Source organism: Zootoca vivipara, chromosome 15, assembly GCF_965207765.1.
Source record: "Zootoca vivipara chromosome 15, rZooViv2.hap1.1, whole genome shotgun sequence".
NCBI classification, from domain to species: domain Eukaryota; kingdom Metazoa; phylum Chordata; class Lepidosauria; order Squamata; family Lacertidae; genus Zootoca; species Zootoca vivipara.
The window spans coordinates 13517420-13534718 of record NC_142598.1 but is presented as its reverse complement, the minus strand read 5'-3'; the positions used below and the strand labels follow the sequence as shown (position 1 = coordinate 13534718).

General features: G+C 41.0%; 1 protein-coding gene across 1 annotated transcript in view; it reads left to right on the top strand.

The window, feature by feature from the left end:
* The window catches only part of POLQ (DNA polymerase theta), a 42862-nt gene that overhangs the window by 16676 nt on the left and 8887 nt on the right, over positions 1–17299 (top strand). The window contains exons 13-24 of the mRNA XM_035141188.3: positions 1049–1242; positions 3266–3390; positions 3857–4100; positions 5239–8165; positions 9175–9321; positions 9818–10011; positions 10229–10469; positions 11698–11891; positions 13032–13169; positions 14031–14205; positions 15398–15527; positions 17102–17211. Coding sequence (XP_034997079.1) covers positions 1049–1242; positions 3266–3390; positions 3857–4100; positions 5239–8165; positions 9175–9321; positions 9818–10011; positions 10229–10469; positions 11698–11891; positions 13032–13169; positions 14031–14205; positions 15398–15527; positions 17102–17211 — 4819 coding nt within the window. The remainder of the gene's footprint in view (positions 1–1048; positions 1243–3265; positions 3391–3856; positions 4101–5238; positions 8166–9174; positions 9322–9817; positions 10012–10228; positions 10470–11697; positions 11892–13031; positions 13170–14030; positions 14206–15397; positions 15528–17101; positions 17212–17299) is intronic.

Here is a 17299-nt window from a genome sequence, read left to right as displayed (position 1 = left end):
GATTTTTACTTGTTGAGCAAAGCCCTGCCATGGTAATATGTCATAGTTTGACTCACTTCCTTTCCAAAATAGTCTTTCAGGTGCAAATTTTATTTGCTGATGACGATGACTGCCATACCTGCTTGTGGTTGTCCTTTAGTAGTCTTCGGTACAACAGCCGCCACTGCCTCTGGTGTGTATCTTTAGTGAAAAGTGAATCATCCTGCTGACACTTAATCACTTGCTATCATCGATGCCCCCAGAATCATTAACAGGACCTTGGGCTTGTCCTGGTAGCTGCTGCCTATGTGAAAAGATGCAATAGAGAGAGGCAGCGATTCTCATTAGCTTATAAATTATCTGTGGACAGCCCCTGTTGTTGAATTTCACAACTGGAAGTAACTTTCCTCACTTATTGCTTGTATCTTTCCCTGTCACCTGACTCCAAAAGAAGGCAATAATTTTAGCACTGCTATTGCCTGTTAAACATGTTGTCATGTATTGTAGTTGCCACGTATTTCACAACAACTGGTTTTCCCCCCAACACTAAAATAGAGCTAGTGTTAATAGAGGATGATTTATTCATAGAATAGAATCATAAAATTGTAGGGCTGGAAGGCACCCCAAGGATCATCTAGTCCAACCCGCTGCAATGCAGGAATCTCAACTGAAGCATCCATGACAGACAGCCATCCAACCTCTGCTTAAAAACCTCCCAAGGAAGGAGAGTCCACCACCTCCCAAGGGAGTCCTTTCCACTATTGAACAGCTCTGCTGCCAGAAAGTTCTTCCTGATGTTTAGTTCTTGTAACTTGAAGCCATTAGTTCGGGTCCTACCCTGTGAAGCAGGAGCAAACAAGCTTGCTCTGTTAGGTATTTGAATATCAGCTCTCCTCTCAGTCTCTTATCAAAGCTAAAGATACCCAACTCCCTCAATTGCTCCAGTGCTACATCACACTGTTGGTTCATGTTAAGCTTTCCCCACCTCTTTTGGTGGGTGCGAAAATAGTATGTAAAGGAAGTAGGATTCAAAGCTTGTTTCTTCTTGTTTTGGTTCTTCTTTTTTTAGGTCACCCCTGTTTATGAAGACTGGGCCAAAATAGACTGGTATCGATTCTTTTGCATGTGGGAGAAGTTGCCTGCCTCAATGAAAAGAGTTGCAGAGCTGGTTGGAATTGAAGAAAGCTTTTTGGCTTGTTCTGTGAAGGGCAAAATAATTACTAGAACAGAGAGGCAGCGTAGGCAAATGGCCATCCACAAAAGGTAATGGCTAAACAACTTACAATATTACACTATGGTATATGACATCACAAAGTGATGGTGACATTATTGCAAAATACTCTACCTTTGCAACCTGCATTCAGCAGTTTTCTGCATTCAGCAGTATAATGTTGAAGTTACTGGATTTGCAAGTAGCATGTGTTTAGAAACAAGTTTCTTCTAAAACATTTCCGTGGGTACAAAATAAAGGAAGTAATAACTTTTGAAATAGGCATTGTGATTGATAATACCCAACAAACATTCAGCTGATACGGAGAGGTTTTGAAGAATCTCTTGCAAATACGCAATTTCCAGTGCTTGCAGGCAATTACTGTGTTCCTCATGCTGTCTGTGTTATTTGCCAGGTATGCATCTTCATTTAGCAGCATGTGGTCATATTATATAAGAGGGAATTCAAAATTGTGGGTGATACAAAGGCACCCCAGCCTGAAACTTAGGTTTCCCAGTATGCCGTTTGAGTTTCCTCTTTCTGCTAGTAAGGCACACACATTCCATCTTCTTGTAGCTTGGACAAGTGCCCTGCATGGATGTGCCTCTTCCCCATGAAACAGCTGTCTTATTTCAGATGAACTTGCAGTTAGCTCCACTTACTTTTTACCACTCTCAACCAGCAGTACAATGGCAGGATCATCTCTAATTTTATGAATGACTTTTCCCCCTGCACCCTCTTTTCAGTACTGTAGAAGACATTGCTTTATACACAGGCACCCCCTGTTTCTCATTCAGCCTTTAAGTAGACCCAGGGCTTCTTAGCTTCACCAACTGCCTTAAGATGGTAGTCCTTTTGCCATACAGTATATATAACATAAATGTGCCTGAGTTTGTGACAATCATAAGTTGCAAGGCAGTAACTACCATTGCAAACCCCTGTTGGTGTTCTCTTGCTCCCTTTCCTTGTGCCCCCAACTTTTTCTGCAGGAATGTTAGCTACCTTGCCAATTCCCCCCAGGCACCATCTGTTTCCAGAATTCCTGCCAAATCCTTCCATCACCTTGACAACACACTCTGTTACGAGCTGCCTAACATAACTGCAATTTATCTAGCTGGCTGCAATTTCTGCAGGACGCACTTTTAAGTTGGTGCACCACAACCCCTTCTAATTTTTGTTTGGACCAGACTACAACATGGACAATTATAGATGGTCTTTTCTGATTGTTGCTGCTGTCCAACCATAAAGTGGCAATCGGGCCTGTGTGTGTAGCTTTCTGTAGCCTTTCTTCCAGCTGAGAGAACAGCAGCACAGTACTATAGTACTAACAAAAAATAAAAAATATTCCTTCCAGTAGCACCTCAGAGACCAACTAAGTTTGTCATAGGTATGAGCTTTCGTGTGAATGCACACTTCTTCAGATACACTGAAACAGTACTATAGTACTGTTAAAGTTAAAAGAAAGTGAAGAATGCTTGCAGTTGGTGGAAGGCATTTGGGGTGGAATGGGGAAATCAGTCACATGTGTCTTAAAGCAAGACTAGAACCCACTTAACTGAGATTCAACAGGTATTGTCAGGCTTGGCACATACATACTTATTCGACTCCTGCTATTAGGATGTTTGGATAGATTGTAGGGAGTTTATTCCTCAGATTCATTTCTGCCACCTGCTTAGGGATATATGAAGCCTCTTCCACCTTCCTGCCCCATGATCTTTGATATCATTGCTTTTAGGAATTATTATGCCTCTGTATCTGCACTTACATCATATGCTATCCTTGGTTCAGTGGGATGCACATCCAAACATGCATTTCTGTTTTAAACTTTCAGCTAGCTTGCCCATCCAGCCCCTGCCCCCCACCCCCCATCCCGGGCTGATTTTCTTCCCAGTGGAAGGTAAATTGAAGAAAGTCAGACAGAAAATGAATTTGGCATAAATGTCCACACCAATAGAGATGCAACCTTCTCGGTTAATGCATCTGCTTCTAATTTTTTTCTTTCTATGTTCTTACCATAAGGCAATATTCATGCCCCTTTTGCAGCACACCAACTTATCTTAATTTTTACTGATGTAGATTTTTTACAAGCCTGGCTCTCTTGGACTTAATAAATGAGGTTCCTATAAATGATGTTGCTAAGAAATATGGCAGCAATCGTGGACAGCTTCAGTCTTTACAACAGTCTGCTGCTACTTATGCAGGTGAGGCTATACTGATACACAATTTATTTTTATAAGTAATAAATTATTATTATTATTATTATTATTATTATTATTATTATTATCATCATCATCATCATTATACAACAAATTGGTGTTTGCAGCAGACTATTTTGGGAGGAATGGCAGGATAATAAATCCAGTAACCTTTGCAGTATCTTATACAATATATTTCAGTCTTCCAACGTGTGCAGATTTGGCCAATAACAGTGTGTGTGTGTGTGTGTGTGTGTGTGTGTGTGTGTGTGTGTATCAATCATAAGGGAATATTTGGCACTGTCAGAATGAATGTATGAAGACACCCCTGTAGTTATCTTAAATGATCTCTTGAAAGTGATTTTGTAATAATTTGCACCATTTATACATACACTGTTTGATAACAACTTAATTTTTTTTAAAGAAAAAGTTTTAAAATTCTGAATTTTGTAACAATTCTTATGTATTTCAGGGATGATTACCATTTTCTGTAACCGTCTGGGGTGGCACAATATGGAACAATTGCTCTCCCAGTTTCAGAGTCGTCTCACGTTTGGAATCCAGAGAGAGCTCTGTGATCTTGTCCGGATATCTGTGTTAAATGCACAGTGTGCTAGAGCTCTTTATAAGGCTGGTTTTGTCACGGTCGCTGATGTCGCCAAAGGGAATATTGCAGAGGTGGAAAATGCCTTCAGGAATGCAGCACCTTTCAGAAGGTTGAAAGTATTTCTAGTATGACAAAAAGCTATCCTTTTGATACAGTTTTAGCTAGTATAAGTTTGGGAAATGGATCTGATTCACACTCTTGGATGTCAGTTTACTAGAGTTTAGTATGTCACACTCCAATAGTTTTATTTCAGCTTTCTTGTGCTCTCCAGTGCCAGTGTGCTATGTCTGAGATGGCTATTGGTGTAAAATACTATACATAAATGTTTGTCATGCTTTATCTAGGTAATATTTAGGATTCTATGTAAGACTCATGGTGGTGTTTCAATCCTACTCTTAAGGAATGCGTGTTCCCATGTCAGCATGCCTATGTGCTGTCTTCCAGGTGCCCCACCCGCTTGGAGTAAGGCAAGTGATGTCAGAAGAGAGGGCCTTTTTGGTAGCATAATTCCCTCCCCAAGCTACCTGTATTTTATTTATATTTTTTCAGTTCTAACTTCAGCTGTTTATGTTCTTTCATTACTTTGTCACTGTTCATTTATACTTGTTAATAATTCCCCCCCTTTCTATACTGCCCTGGAAACACATATGAAGAGCAATATACATTCCCCCTAAATTATGATATATATCAGCTTAGGATGTGTAGTTCTTTAAAACTGACCTCTTCTCAGTAGGAGATTTCTGCTAATTTCTTCCTCAAGCATCTCCTAAGGAGAGCAGCATCTTAGAAAAATCCTGAAGGGAAAACTATATTCCTACCCATCCTTTCTTTTCTTTGGTTTTGTACCCCTCTTCTTTTTACTTAGCTTTTTCCTAGAAGTCAAGTGTCCAGTGACTGATCTCTGAAGGCACCTAACCTCTGAATCAAGCTAAGTTGTCACCTCTGCTTCCCAACCCCCTTTGTTCACTTTCTTATCAGCATGTAGGCCAATATAAAAATTGACTTTTTGTTAAGGTTGCATGTTAGGTGACATGCTAAGCAGAGGTTGAATGGCCATCTGTCATGGATGCTTTAGCTGAGATTCCTGCATTGCAGGGGGTTGGACTAGATGACTCTTGAGGTACCTTCCAACTCTACAGTTCTGTGATTCTATGACAGTAAGAGTGCTATGGTAGCGATTCTTTACAAATTTCTAAAATTTGAAAGCATGATTTCCAGGTAATGTTGTCTTGTTTCTTCTGCTTCAGTCGTAGGGCAGTGGATGAAGATGAACAGGCTGTTGAGGAACACCAAATTACACCCCTTATATGGATGTCTGGACTGAAGGGTTTAACTGAGATTGAAGCAGCTAATCTTGTTGTGGAGGAGGCTAAAACTCTCTTAAAGGAGGACTTGGCTGCTTTGGGAGTGCAGTGGAACCCCAATGCCTCTCTTTTATCAGATTCCTCTTGCACATTTTCCGTAACAGGACAAGTTGAGGAAGAGGAAAAACATAGACTGTATGGGAAACAGATATCAAGAAATAGCCAAAGTATAATTTCATCGGACAAAAGTATCAATTCTCAACCTGATAGTGCAAAATGGGTTAGACAAAAAAATAAGAGGTCGTTAGATGCTAGTTTAGTAAATGGCAGACTTGAAGAGACTCTGGTAGATGAAACTAAGGCAGAGACAAGAAATGATAATGTATGCTGTAGTGCAAGCAAACGGCTGAATCTGAGGAAAGATGGGGAAAGTATGAGAGATACCTCTGTAAAGCAAAAGTTGGATGCCATGATAAGTACTGAACAGAGGACAAAGCCAGGCTTGAAAGCTACTTCAAAAAAACATCATGTTGCAGCTAGATTTAAGAAAAAGGCTGGAATTAATTTAAATCAAAGTAGGGAACAGAGCACAGTTGCAAAATGGAGTACGCCTTGGAGTCAAGAATCAAGCTTCAACAATCATTTTCTGCCCTCCAGCGACAGCTGTGAGTCAAACCAGAAACACCACCAAACTGTAACTAAAGGATCATTAGGCTACCAGGAAAGAATTGACAAAATATCCCTACAGGCAAATGAAATCTACCAAGATAGCGGGAAAACAATGCACAAATTGCTTATAGAACCTATACATGCTAGTGAATCCAAATATGAGTTAACACTGAATAATCACACTAAAACACCCGCTTTGAATTCAGTAGAGGGAGATACAGTTCCTCTTAAAGATAAAATGGAAATGCAAGATGTTTTGGACAATCTGGTGATATCTGATAAGAAATTGAATCTGAAAAGTAATTGCAGCAAATTGGAGCTCAGTAAAAACAGTGCTAGAACCATAATTACTGAAAATAAAATGGACAGAGGTAGAAATGTTTTTAATGAAGCAGCAAGTGGCGCTATCACCACAACTGGAAATAAGCAAACAGCAGAGAGTTCTCGAAAAGGAGACAAAAATGACCCTGGAAGATTCAACCCCACCCTGGAAAATACAAGTACAGTTATGGGTAAAGTGCATAATCACCCTGATAATGGTCTGAAGCCTTCTGAATGCATCAAAAGCTGTTCTTCTGATCTGTATTTTGTCTTCAAGGAATTTGAAGAAAGCTTCCAGTTGGATACGCAAACTGAGAGGATATTGCAACAGGAGGTGGCAGCTACAGTAGCTGATAAACAAAAAGTAGAACTAGTAGCAGATTCAGCACTGAAAACAAAGTGTGCTAGTACTTCAGAAACTAATGCTGCATATACAATGGATGAGCTAGCATGCAGAAAAGCAGAACCGTTACCTGTTGAAAAAAACGATGTAGCAGGAAACACAGCTTTATTGCATTGTAAAGTGAAAGGCGCTCACAACAAGCCTACTATGAAATACCCAGAAATATCATTTTGCCTTGAAAGAAACAGTTTTTCTGTCATGGACTCCCAGTTAGAAAGCTTCTTACGGGACTATCAGACTCCAAATCTGGCAGAAGAGCAGGAAACTATTGTTCTTTCAAAGGCTTCCTTTGCTCCTAATCAGTACCTACCTGCTGTCAATTCAAATTCAAATGCCAAGTGCTGTCCTTTGCCTGAAATAAATTTGAATAGCAGTGATAGTTTGTTGTTTGATGAAGACTTTAACCAGGATGTTCACATTGGTGAAGCTGTTGCCATGGGAGAACTTCCACTGCAGCAAATTATCCCTGCTCCTTTTAAATCCACTTTAGAAGATGGTCTTCCAGGTGAACAGAATGTGGGGTCAGGCAAGGGTGTATCAAATACCACTATAAACCAGCAGCGACTGACAGAGTATAATGAGGATGATTCTCTAATGTTCTCAGATGCTGATTCTTTCCACATAGCAGAAAGGCGAGATAGTGAGTCCATGCCTTGTTTTCACAGAAACATCCTCAACAAGTTGAAAAATCTGAAAGAGGCAGATGATGCTGTCCGACCTGAGATTACTGGAAAAGATGCAAATGCTAACCAAGTGGGAAAGTGTGATTTTTTATTTGATTTAAGTCCAGGAATGAAGGAAGTCTTAGATAAATGGCCAAGCCCCACTGGAAATAAAACTGAAATGGATACAAGAAGCAATTTGAGAGTAGTGCTGTCTGAGAAAAATCAAGATTCTGCCCTATCCTGTGGTCAGTCCATATTTCGCAAAGATTTTAAGAGCAACTGCATAATTAGAGGGATGGATGATCAGAGTAAGACCTGTGGCTCTTTACTAATCAACAAAAAAGGAAGTTCCATTTCTTGGACAGATGGGAACAAGGAACCTCTTTCTCCAGCAAAGTTCATGGAGCCTCCTTCACAGTGTTTGGAACAATGCTTTGTGACACACTCCAAAGCCAGAAATATGAACCCCACAGACAAAGCTCCTTGTCTTCAGCTCCTGCAGAACGCTGCACTTGATTCACACCCGCAAGCAAAAATCTTGCTGCATGAACCAGAAAATGGCAGACATGCTGAGTTTCCATCTGAGGACGACTCTATTATAATTGAAGGTTTTTCACTGCAGTTATCTCAAGATCTACCATCCTGCAGTGCTGAAAATTTTGCTATAATTGATGTAGCGAATGATAAGGCTCTTTTCCAAACCTTCATTAAAGAATGGAGCACGAAAAAGAGATTTGCTATCTCGGTGGCTTGTGAAAGAGCAAAAGGTCCCCTTTCCCACAGATCAACTATTGGTGCCAAGTTCAAGCAAGGTGAGTTTGCCCCCTGTGCTCCTTCCATTATTTTAGAAATGTATAATCTAGGCATTTTACTCTGGACTTAGTAAAGTAGCAAGTGGTCCTGTATCTGAAAGTTAATCTACGGATTGATCTGGATCCGGGAAGGAAACAGAGTTTATCTTCTAACATGTATACTGTGGTGCCAAGTAGGAAGAAGGCATATGCCTAGTTTTAGCAGCAAACAGTCACTTGGAGATACCAAAGATGACAAATACGGATTCTTCACTGGTTAATGAGAAATTGCATATAATGTTTCCTCTCCACAGTTCCTTACGCCATTTAGTGACAAAGGTTCGGCTATCATGGATTTATAGGTTATAGAAAACACTGAGTTTGTTACACAAATTGAATCATACAATATACAGTCGTACCTTGGCTTTTGGACAGCTTAGTTTTCGAATGTTTTGGCTCCCGAACGCCACAAACCCGGATATGACTGTTCCAGTTTGCGAACTATTTTTGGAAGCCGAACATCCAGCGGAGCTTCTGATTGGCTGCAGGAGCTTTGGTTTCTGAACGTTTTGGAAGTTGAACGGATTCCATTTGACTTCCAAGGTACGACTATATATATCTGTCATTTAACATGTGGCCCAAAGAACTATCACTGTTGCACTGACTTCAAGCTCCACTTTTCTGCTGAGAATGGCTAGCAGGGAGCTTGAAATCAGTGCCTATCAGCTGATCAATATTGACTACAAGCCTTCCTTGACAGTGCAACATTTGGAACACACATCAAGGCTCCCAGTTGTCAGCCATGTTTCCACAAGCCCTCACATGACATCACATATGATGTCAGGTGTGAGGCAGGTGGGTTTGGGAGAAACTGCCCTGCAAGCTACCCTAATCAGGTCTGTAGGCCAAAGGTTCCCCCACCGCTATCATAAAGATAATTATTAAAAAGCAGGAATAGAAAGTATGCTTTGCACACAATTTGCAGGAACTTCAGGGGGTCTAACAGATTTTAATTTTTGTGTGTTCATAGGGAACATGCACCAGGAAATTCAGTATGAAGGTGATGGATTTCCTGTTACAGCCTGTGAAGACCTGCTGGTAGTTGGATTAGCTGTGTGTTGGGGTGGAAAGGATGCTTATTACATTTCATTGCAACAGAAATCTCAAGAACAGACTGGTAAGGAAGTGTTTTATAAAGGAATGCACTTTAGAGAAGCCTATGCATAGCATCTTGCTGCCTTCTCAAATCCATGTTAACTAAATTTTAAAGTATTGTTTTATCCATAAGAGTGGCAGTTATGGTTTATCTGGGCAGAGAACAATCACAGAATACTGACGAAAGGTGCAGCTTTTCCGAGGGACGGCAGAGCTTGGATTGCTTGGGGGTAAAAAAAAATCTCACATAGGATTCCAGCATGAAAAGATGGAAAGGAGTTTGGGACGCAGCCTTGTGTAAGGTGCAAGTGGGGAAGCTGATGGCTGGGAGTTCAGATCCATGGGAAGATGTAGGATACTTCTGACAAAAGACCAAATGGCACAGGACTGGGGAAAGATGGCAGAAAAAGGCGTGAGCTTTGAAGCCTATGAATAAGGATGCTGTGCTCTTAATGCGAATGGCTTTTCCTCCATGGGTCCTTGCCATAATACTTAAGATGGTTTCTCTGTTGTTTTAGAAATCAGTGCCAGTTTGGAACCACCTCCCCTGGATCAGAACTTGGCTGCGGCAGAGAGGTTGCAGCACCTTCAATTACACCTGCAGGATTCCAAGAGAGCATTTTCGCTTGCTGTGTATGATTTCATTCAGCACTACAAGATCCTCCTGAAGGCCTGTGGCATCTCTCTGGCAGGATCCTATGAGGACCCAAAGGTTTTATAACTAACACTTTTTCTATCTTCTCTATCTGTAAAGTGGGAGTGATGTTTAAAATCAATGTTTAAATCCCCCAGGAATTGCCAGAAATAGAACTTAAAAGTTCCTATCTTTGGGAAGGGGTGCACATACATATACCCAAGTCTTGTTGCATTCTTGTGGGTGGGGGACACACATTTTGAGTTAAGTGTGCTTTGCATTTCCCTCATTCTAGGTGGCGTGCTGGCTGTTGGATCCTGAGTCTAAAGAACGCTCCCTTCACAACATGGTCACCAATTTCCTTCCTCAGGAATTGTTCTTGCTGGACAAACTTGGAGCAGGCCAAGGGTGTCAGAGTCTGGGGCTCAGTGCCAGCGCAGATCATTCTGGACGATACAGAGCAGCTGTGGAGTCTGTTCTTGTCTTTCATATTATGGAGCATCTGAATACTCTGTTGCATAAAGATAACTTGCAAGGTGAGAATGCTAAGACACCCCATAGGTGGTGTTTAACTAAGTTTTACTCAGAGTAGACCTATTAAAATTAATGCACCTAACTTAGCCATGTTCATTAATGTCAATTCACTTAGTTAAATACCACCCTATGAATTAAGTTTAAAGTACGTTAGTCTCCGGTTGAATTTCAGACACACGTTAGAAAATCCAAAAACCTTATACGCTGTAGTGTGAAATTGTTTGTATTTTGCTATGATTAAACATGTTTGGAAAGTGAAGGAATATCAGTACTTTTTACTAATGAGAAACAAATTTTCACACATGACAATGAACTCTTTATCTCCCCCCCCCCATTTTTCTTTTTGCAACACTGTGCTTTTTTGTAATTGTGATGCCCTGAACCTTGGGCACAAGGCGTGTGACTTTGGCAATACAAACAATGAATGGTTATGATTCAATAGGTACATTTTCATAGACTTTTACAATTGTAGAGTTGGAAGGGACCACAAGGGCCATCTAGTCCAACCCCCTTCAATGCAGGAATCTTCCCAGGGTGGAGCTCAAACCCATGACCCTGAGATTAAGAGTCTCATGCTCTACTGACATATTGTTTGATCCCAGTATGAAACCTTCTCAGGTGTGATAGGCCTCTAACTCTGATGTGTGTGTTTTTTTAAAAAAAAAGTTGATTGTTTTTAACCCCTTCAGATTCTAATACAGTCGTACCTCTGGTTAAAAACTTAATTAGTTCCAGAGGTGCATTCTTAACCTGAAACTGTTCTTAACCTGAAGCATCACTTTAGCTAATGGGGCCTCCTGCTGCACAATTTCTGTTCTCATCCTGAAGCAAAGTTCTTAACCTGAGGTACTATTTCTGGATTAGCGGAGTCTGTAACCTAAAGCGTTTGTATCCTGAAGCATTTGTAACCCGAGGTACCACTGTACTATTTTCTAGCTGTCTTGCTTTCAATTCCTTGACCCATAAATTCCTATTCACTCTGCACTCTGCAGATACTCCTTGTGCAACCTATTATTAAGAGCTACTGAGAATGTTAGTGGGGTGGAGTGGAGGGGTAATTGGTGCAAGCAACATCATCTTTATTATTATTATTATTATTATTATTATTATTATTATTATTATTATTATTTATTAATTCAAGTAATAGGAACTTTCACTTCCGTCATTGTGTGTTTTGTGAAACTGAATGAATGTTGTCTTTTGCCTCATTTGTCATTGTGTACTTTACAGATACTTTTCGTAAAGTAGAGATGCCAAATCAATATTGCCTGGCCTTGCTGGAGCTCAACGGCATCGGATTTAGCACAGTTGAGTGTGAGACGCAGAAACATGTCATGGAAGCAAAACTAAACGAGATTGAGAATCGGATATATCAGCTGGCAGGTCACAGTTTCTCCTTGACCTGTCCTGATGACATTGCTGAGGTACTGAACACATGGCCCCTTTCAATAGAGTGAGCCCTGTCCTTATTGTGATCAGTGGGAGAAAACTGATAAACAAATCCACCAGTGAAATTTTGACTGGAACAAAGTTGCCGTCCTTCAGTTGGCCAGAGTGCTGCTTCCTTCTGATGAGAGGCTGTTCTCAACACATCGTGGGTGGAATTCAGTGTTTTGCTAAGGCAATAATTGCATCAGTGCAAGCATTCCTGGAATGGTGTTCCATCTCTCCCAGCCCCAGCCTCTTTGTTCTGTTCCAGGGATTCTCCTGGCCTCCCTAAGCCAATTAGGGGTGTGTGTGTGCTGAGGGAAGAGGGTGGAGGGAAAGCCCCGTTGCACTAGCAGGACTTCTTCATCTGAGTGCAGAGAGAGACTAGAGCAGGCACCCCCAAACTGCGGCCCTCCAGATGTTTTGGCCTACAACTCCCATGATCCCTAGCTAACAGGACCACTGGTCGGGGGAAGATGGGAATTGTAGTCCAAAACATCTGGAGGGCCGAAGTTTGGTGATGCCTGGACTAGAGAAACACACAGACTCTAAACTTCCAATAAAAATTTAAATCAGCAGCTGCCATTATTTGCATCATTTTAGTTAAAGTGTTCTTAGTATTTTATGCAGAAAATGAAGGGTCAGATTCTGTTTAACTGCTCATTCTTACTTTTCCTTAATTACCTCATTTTTTATTATTATTATTATTATTATTATTATTATTATTATTATTATTATTTATATACTGCCCTATACCCAAAGGTCTCAGGGCAGTTCACAGAACAAAATCAGAATATAAAACCTCAAAATACATAATCAAAATAAAAACAGCAACCCAATACCCCCCCAAACCCCACATTTTAAAAGGGCATAGGAAGTCAATCATATATAAACCAAAAGCCTGGTTAAAAAGGACCGTTTTTGCCTGGTGCCTAAAGGTGTTTGGTTAAAAGTTGGTTTTTTAAAAATCCAGTATTGGTAAAATGGGAGTTTGTGGCCTAGCAGAGCTTGTCGGCTAATGGGTTAGCTACAATCGCAGTTCATTGTGGGTTAAGAAGTAGGCATGGGAAGGAGGAGTTGTCTAAGCCCCAAGAAAATGGCAAGATTCCACTGACTGAATTTATTACCTCTTTCAGGTGCTGTTTTTGGAGCAGAAGTTGCCATTCAATGGAGAATCAAAAGTGCAAAGGGGCAAGAAAACATTAGGTTACACTGGAAGGAAAATAGCAAATGGGAAAATTGCCAAATTAAGCAAGCAATTCAGTACCACCAAGGTATATTGTTTGTGTGCAACCCCTGGAAAAGCATCCTTTCTAGCCTATGTGTGATTGTGGGAAGCTAGTCATTTGTAAAAAAAACACTGGTGGAATTATGTTTCACAATTGCTGGTTTTGCATAAGTGATGTCCACACAAAAATCAAGTTGCCTACTTCAATTTCAGCGCATTACTGTTGTGTTACCTGACTCAGTATTATCAATTCCATGCATTACTTAAAGGCCTCAGATGTTTTCACACGTGAGCTGTACTAACTGCAGCTCACCGTAACAATCATGCCTAACTGGTCTTCATAGAATCCTAGAATTGTAGAGTTGGAAGGGACCACGAGGGTCATCTAGCCCAACCCCAATCTACTTGATGCTTTAAACAATGTTTCCTAAGCCAATGACTAGGACGCATTATTGTGGCAGCAAATTCCATTCAACTTTTGCAGTAAGGCAATTGTTCAGGCAGGAAAAACATTTTTGGGTTCCTGCCTTGGAATGAGAAGACAAGTTTGTTTACTTAGGGCTTTCTGTAAGCCTTAATGGGGAAAGGTCCAAGAAGAGAAAAGGCAGGAAGACAATAAGAGATAGGGGCTGGTTGATCTTTCCCATCATCTCCCAACCCACTCCCTATGTGCTAGGAGGTCTCTTTTCTCCAAGCATCACAATGGCTCTGCTTTGTCATCTTCTGTCCCGTCTATGGCAGTCAAAGCAGAAAAGAAAGGAGGCTCTTGATACAGGACTCCTGGTACCATGCTAGCCTGGCTGTACCCTCATATGGCCCAGAATATTTTTCAAGGGTTGCTCCCAATGTTTCAAAGAATCAGTGTGAAAGACAGCTAACTGACTTGTGCCACGGTTAATTTCCATAGGATGTTCTGGAGAAACTGAGGGCCTTGCACCCATTGCCAGGCCTGATTTTAGAATGGAGGAAGATCACCAATGCCATGACCAAAGTGGTGTTTCCACTGCAGAGGGAGAAGCGTTTAAACCCTGTGCTGGGCATGGAACGAATCTATCCTGTTTCTCAGACTCACAGTGCTACAGGTAGCAGGTGCTTTTTACATCGGAAGGTATCTCCTTGGCGGTTTATCAACGTTTGACTGAAAAAGAACCAGGAAAGCTAGTGCATGGTCCAAATGAATCATGGAAGCTTTGCAGTTTCTGTCTGACTGCACGTGTTGTGGGAAAGGTCACTCATTAATTGAATGTCCCTAGAGCAGGAATGTGGAACTGGTTCAAGCTGCAGGACCACATCTAGAACTGGCCCAACCTCAACAGGGTATTTCGGCAGGTTGGAAGGACTGCCCACCTGCCAAATGTACAAAGTTCAAGCCCCAGGAGCATGCAGAGGTTTCTTCCCTATCTTTGCGGTGTGGTGCTTAATGTTAATATTGGAGATCAGATATCTCTGTGCCTGATGTCAAGTGGCTAACAGGCATGTATGGTTTATTCAGATGGCCTTGTGGGCCAAATTCAGAGGACTGATGGACCTATTTGGTCTGCAGACTGGAGGTTCCCCACCAGTGTCCCATGGTTACATAAAAAAAAATAAAATACTGAAATGCCCACCTGCTACTTTGAGGCCTCCTTGCCTGACTGCTGAACTCACTCTACTGCTTAACTAAGCATCTTTTTCTGAACTGACCTACTAGCTAGATCTGTATGGAACTGTATTATTAGTGCAGTTTTCTTTCTACCCTTTCTCCAAAATTTTCTTGTTTTCTGTAGCCCCTGAAGCTTGCTGTCTTGGGTAAAATTGAAAGCTCAGTTTCTACAGGCTTACCAAGGATGTAGCCCCGAGCCATATAGGATTTAGCTCCTTGAACACAGTGCCATTGCTGTGCCCTTGTTGGTCAAATCTGATGCTTAAAAATTATTGAAATGGGTATTACTTATCCTCAGTCACTTGGCTGCTTAACTTGCCAGTTTTCTTGATGCTTTGTCACTGCAGCTCTCTGTAACTCATGGAGTGAGCTTCTTCACTGAACTCTCTTTAAATTTGCATCATACCTATTCCATATAAACACTAGAATTTTGAAATGTACTAATTGAACATGATCATTTAAAGAGTACTTTGTTCTGCAAAACTGGAAGCTTGTTGGTCAAGTCTGCTTTGTCTTCTGCTTTTGCATTTCAGCATTTAGTGCTTTAGTTTTAGCTTCAGTATTCATTCAGAGGTTTGCTGTACTGCAACATACTGCCTGTCTTTTTACCTTTGCACCATTTTTGTTTTTAGGCCGTATAAGCTTCAGGGAACCAAATATACAGAATGTTCCAAAAGACTTTGAAATTGAAATGCCAACCATTGTTGAAGAGAGCCCACCTTCCCAGAAGGAACACAATGGGTTCAATTTACTCAGAAGCAGGTAAAGTTTTCTCATCTATTTTTTAAAATCAGCTCTCAGTTTTTTTCTGATACATTCCTGAAAAGACCAGAATGTATCAAAGTTAGGGTGCCTTTTTCCACCATGAAACTGAAGGTGGTTTGCATTGAGTTCCCAGAAGGTCTTCCATCAAAGCATTAATCAAACTGGCTTGACATTATCAAGGTGGCTGTATCTTGTCCCCTTTAACCATGTCTTGGGTCTATAGCTAATAGCTGCTGGCAGGAAACATAAGGAATAATCTGTAAACTGATGTGGTTGTGGAGTTTGCTTAATTGCCTGCATTTGCACATTGCCACACTTGTATTTATAAACAAAAAGTGACCATTTTTGGTGCATTGTTTTGTTCTTTCCCATAGTATATTGTTTTATTTATTAAATATGTATACTGCCCTTCATCTGATGATCACAGGGTGGTTTACAGCATAGAAATACAAAATAAATAACAAAAACAAACCAATAGCCCCCCCCCAATACATTTAAAAATCTGATGATTGTCAATTCAGCCAGTGGCCAGGTTATAGAGGAGCATTTTTGCCTGGCGCCAAAAGACATGTAATAAAGGCGCCAGGGGAGCCTCCCTGGGTTGAGCATTCCTCGGAAAAGGCCTGTTCTCATGTTGCCGCCCTCCAGACCTCTCATGGAGGGGGCACACAAATAAGGTTGTATGGCTACAGCATCTAATTATTCAAAAGCCTGAGTATAGTGGAACCTCAGTTTACAAACACAATCCGTTCCACGGAGGCGTTCGTAAACGGAGGCATTCGCTCCCCGAAGGCATGCTTTTGCACGTGCGCGAAACGCCGATAGAGCACTTCTGCACATGCGTGATCTGCGCATCTGATGCCGTGGAACCCGGATGTAAACACTTCCGGGTCCGCGGCATTCGTAAACGGAGGCGTTCATAAACAGAGGTAGTTGTAAACCGAGGTTCCACTGTACAGGAGTTCAGGAAAAGCCAACTGGAGTGAGGTTTGTACAAGTACTCTCTAAAATGAAGGCCATCAAGGTAGATATTTTTCCACTTAGAATCGCTGTGATATGTACACCTTGCAAAGTGTCACCAAAACCTCACATCCTGAAATTGCAGGATGTACATGAAATTTATGTGCATACTGCCAAGGCCAGAGATGGCACATCACAATAAGTACATACAAAGTGCATCGCTATAATAGGCTAGTCATAAGTACTATATCATCTTATTGGAACCATATTGGGAATGAAAAGAAGTTTGTGTGTGTGGAGTGCTGTATAAAAATGAAGATGAGAAAAAGATGAGAAAAAACTTTGAAGTATCTGAATAGATGCATTTTTTAATTGTTTGCTTGGTTACAAACGTCCAACCTTGCAAGCCAGACATCAAGTAACAAAACCCACCCTCTAGAAATTACTGCTTGACTAGCCTATTGCATGCAAACCAGAGTAACAGTCAGCCATAAATATGGTTATTTTGTGTTAACCTGCTACAGATATTAGATTTAACTCTGCTGTTTCATTTAACATCGTGTGTCTTACAGAAGTCAATTAGATGCCAGTTATTTAATTTAATTTTACAGATGGAGAAAGCATTCTGTGCTACCACATGGACAAAGGAGTCTTGCTGAACCCAGTGGGGGGAAAGTACCATTTTCTGTTAGCATGAGGCATGCCTTTGTGCCATTTCCAGGTAACACCTTGAGAATTGCCTCATTATAGAGCTAAAAAGTAGAAGGATATACAGAATTGAGGAATTATATTGTGCTGACACAATGGGC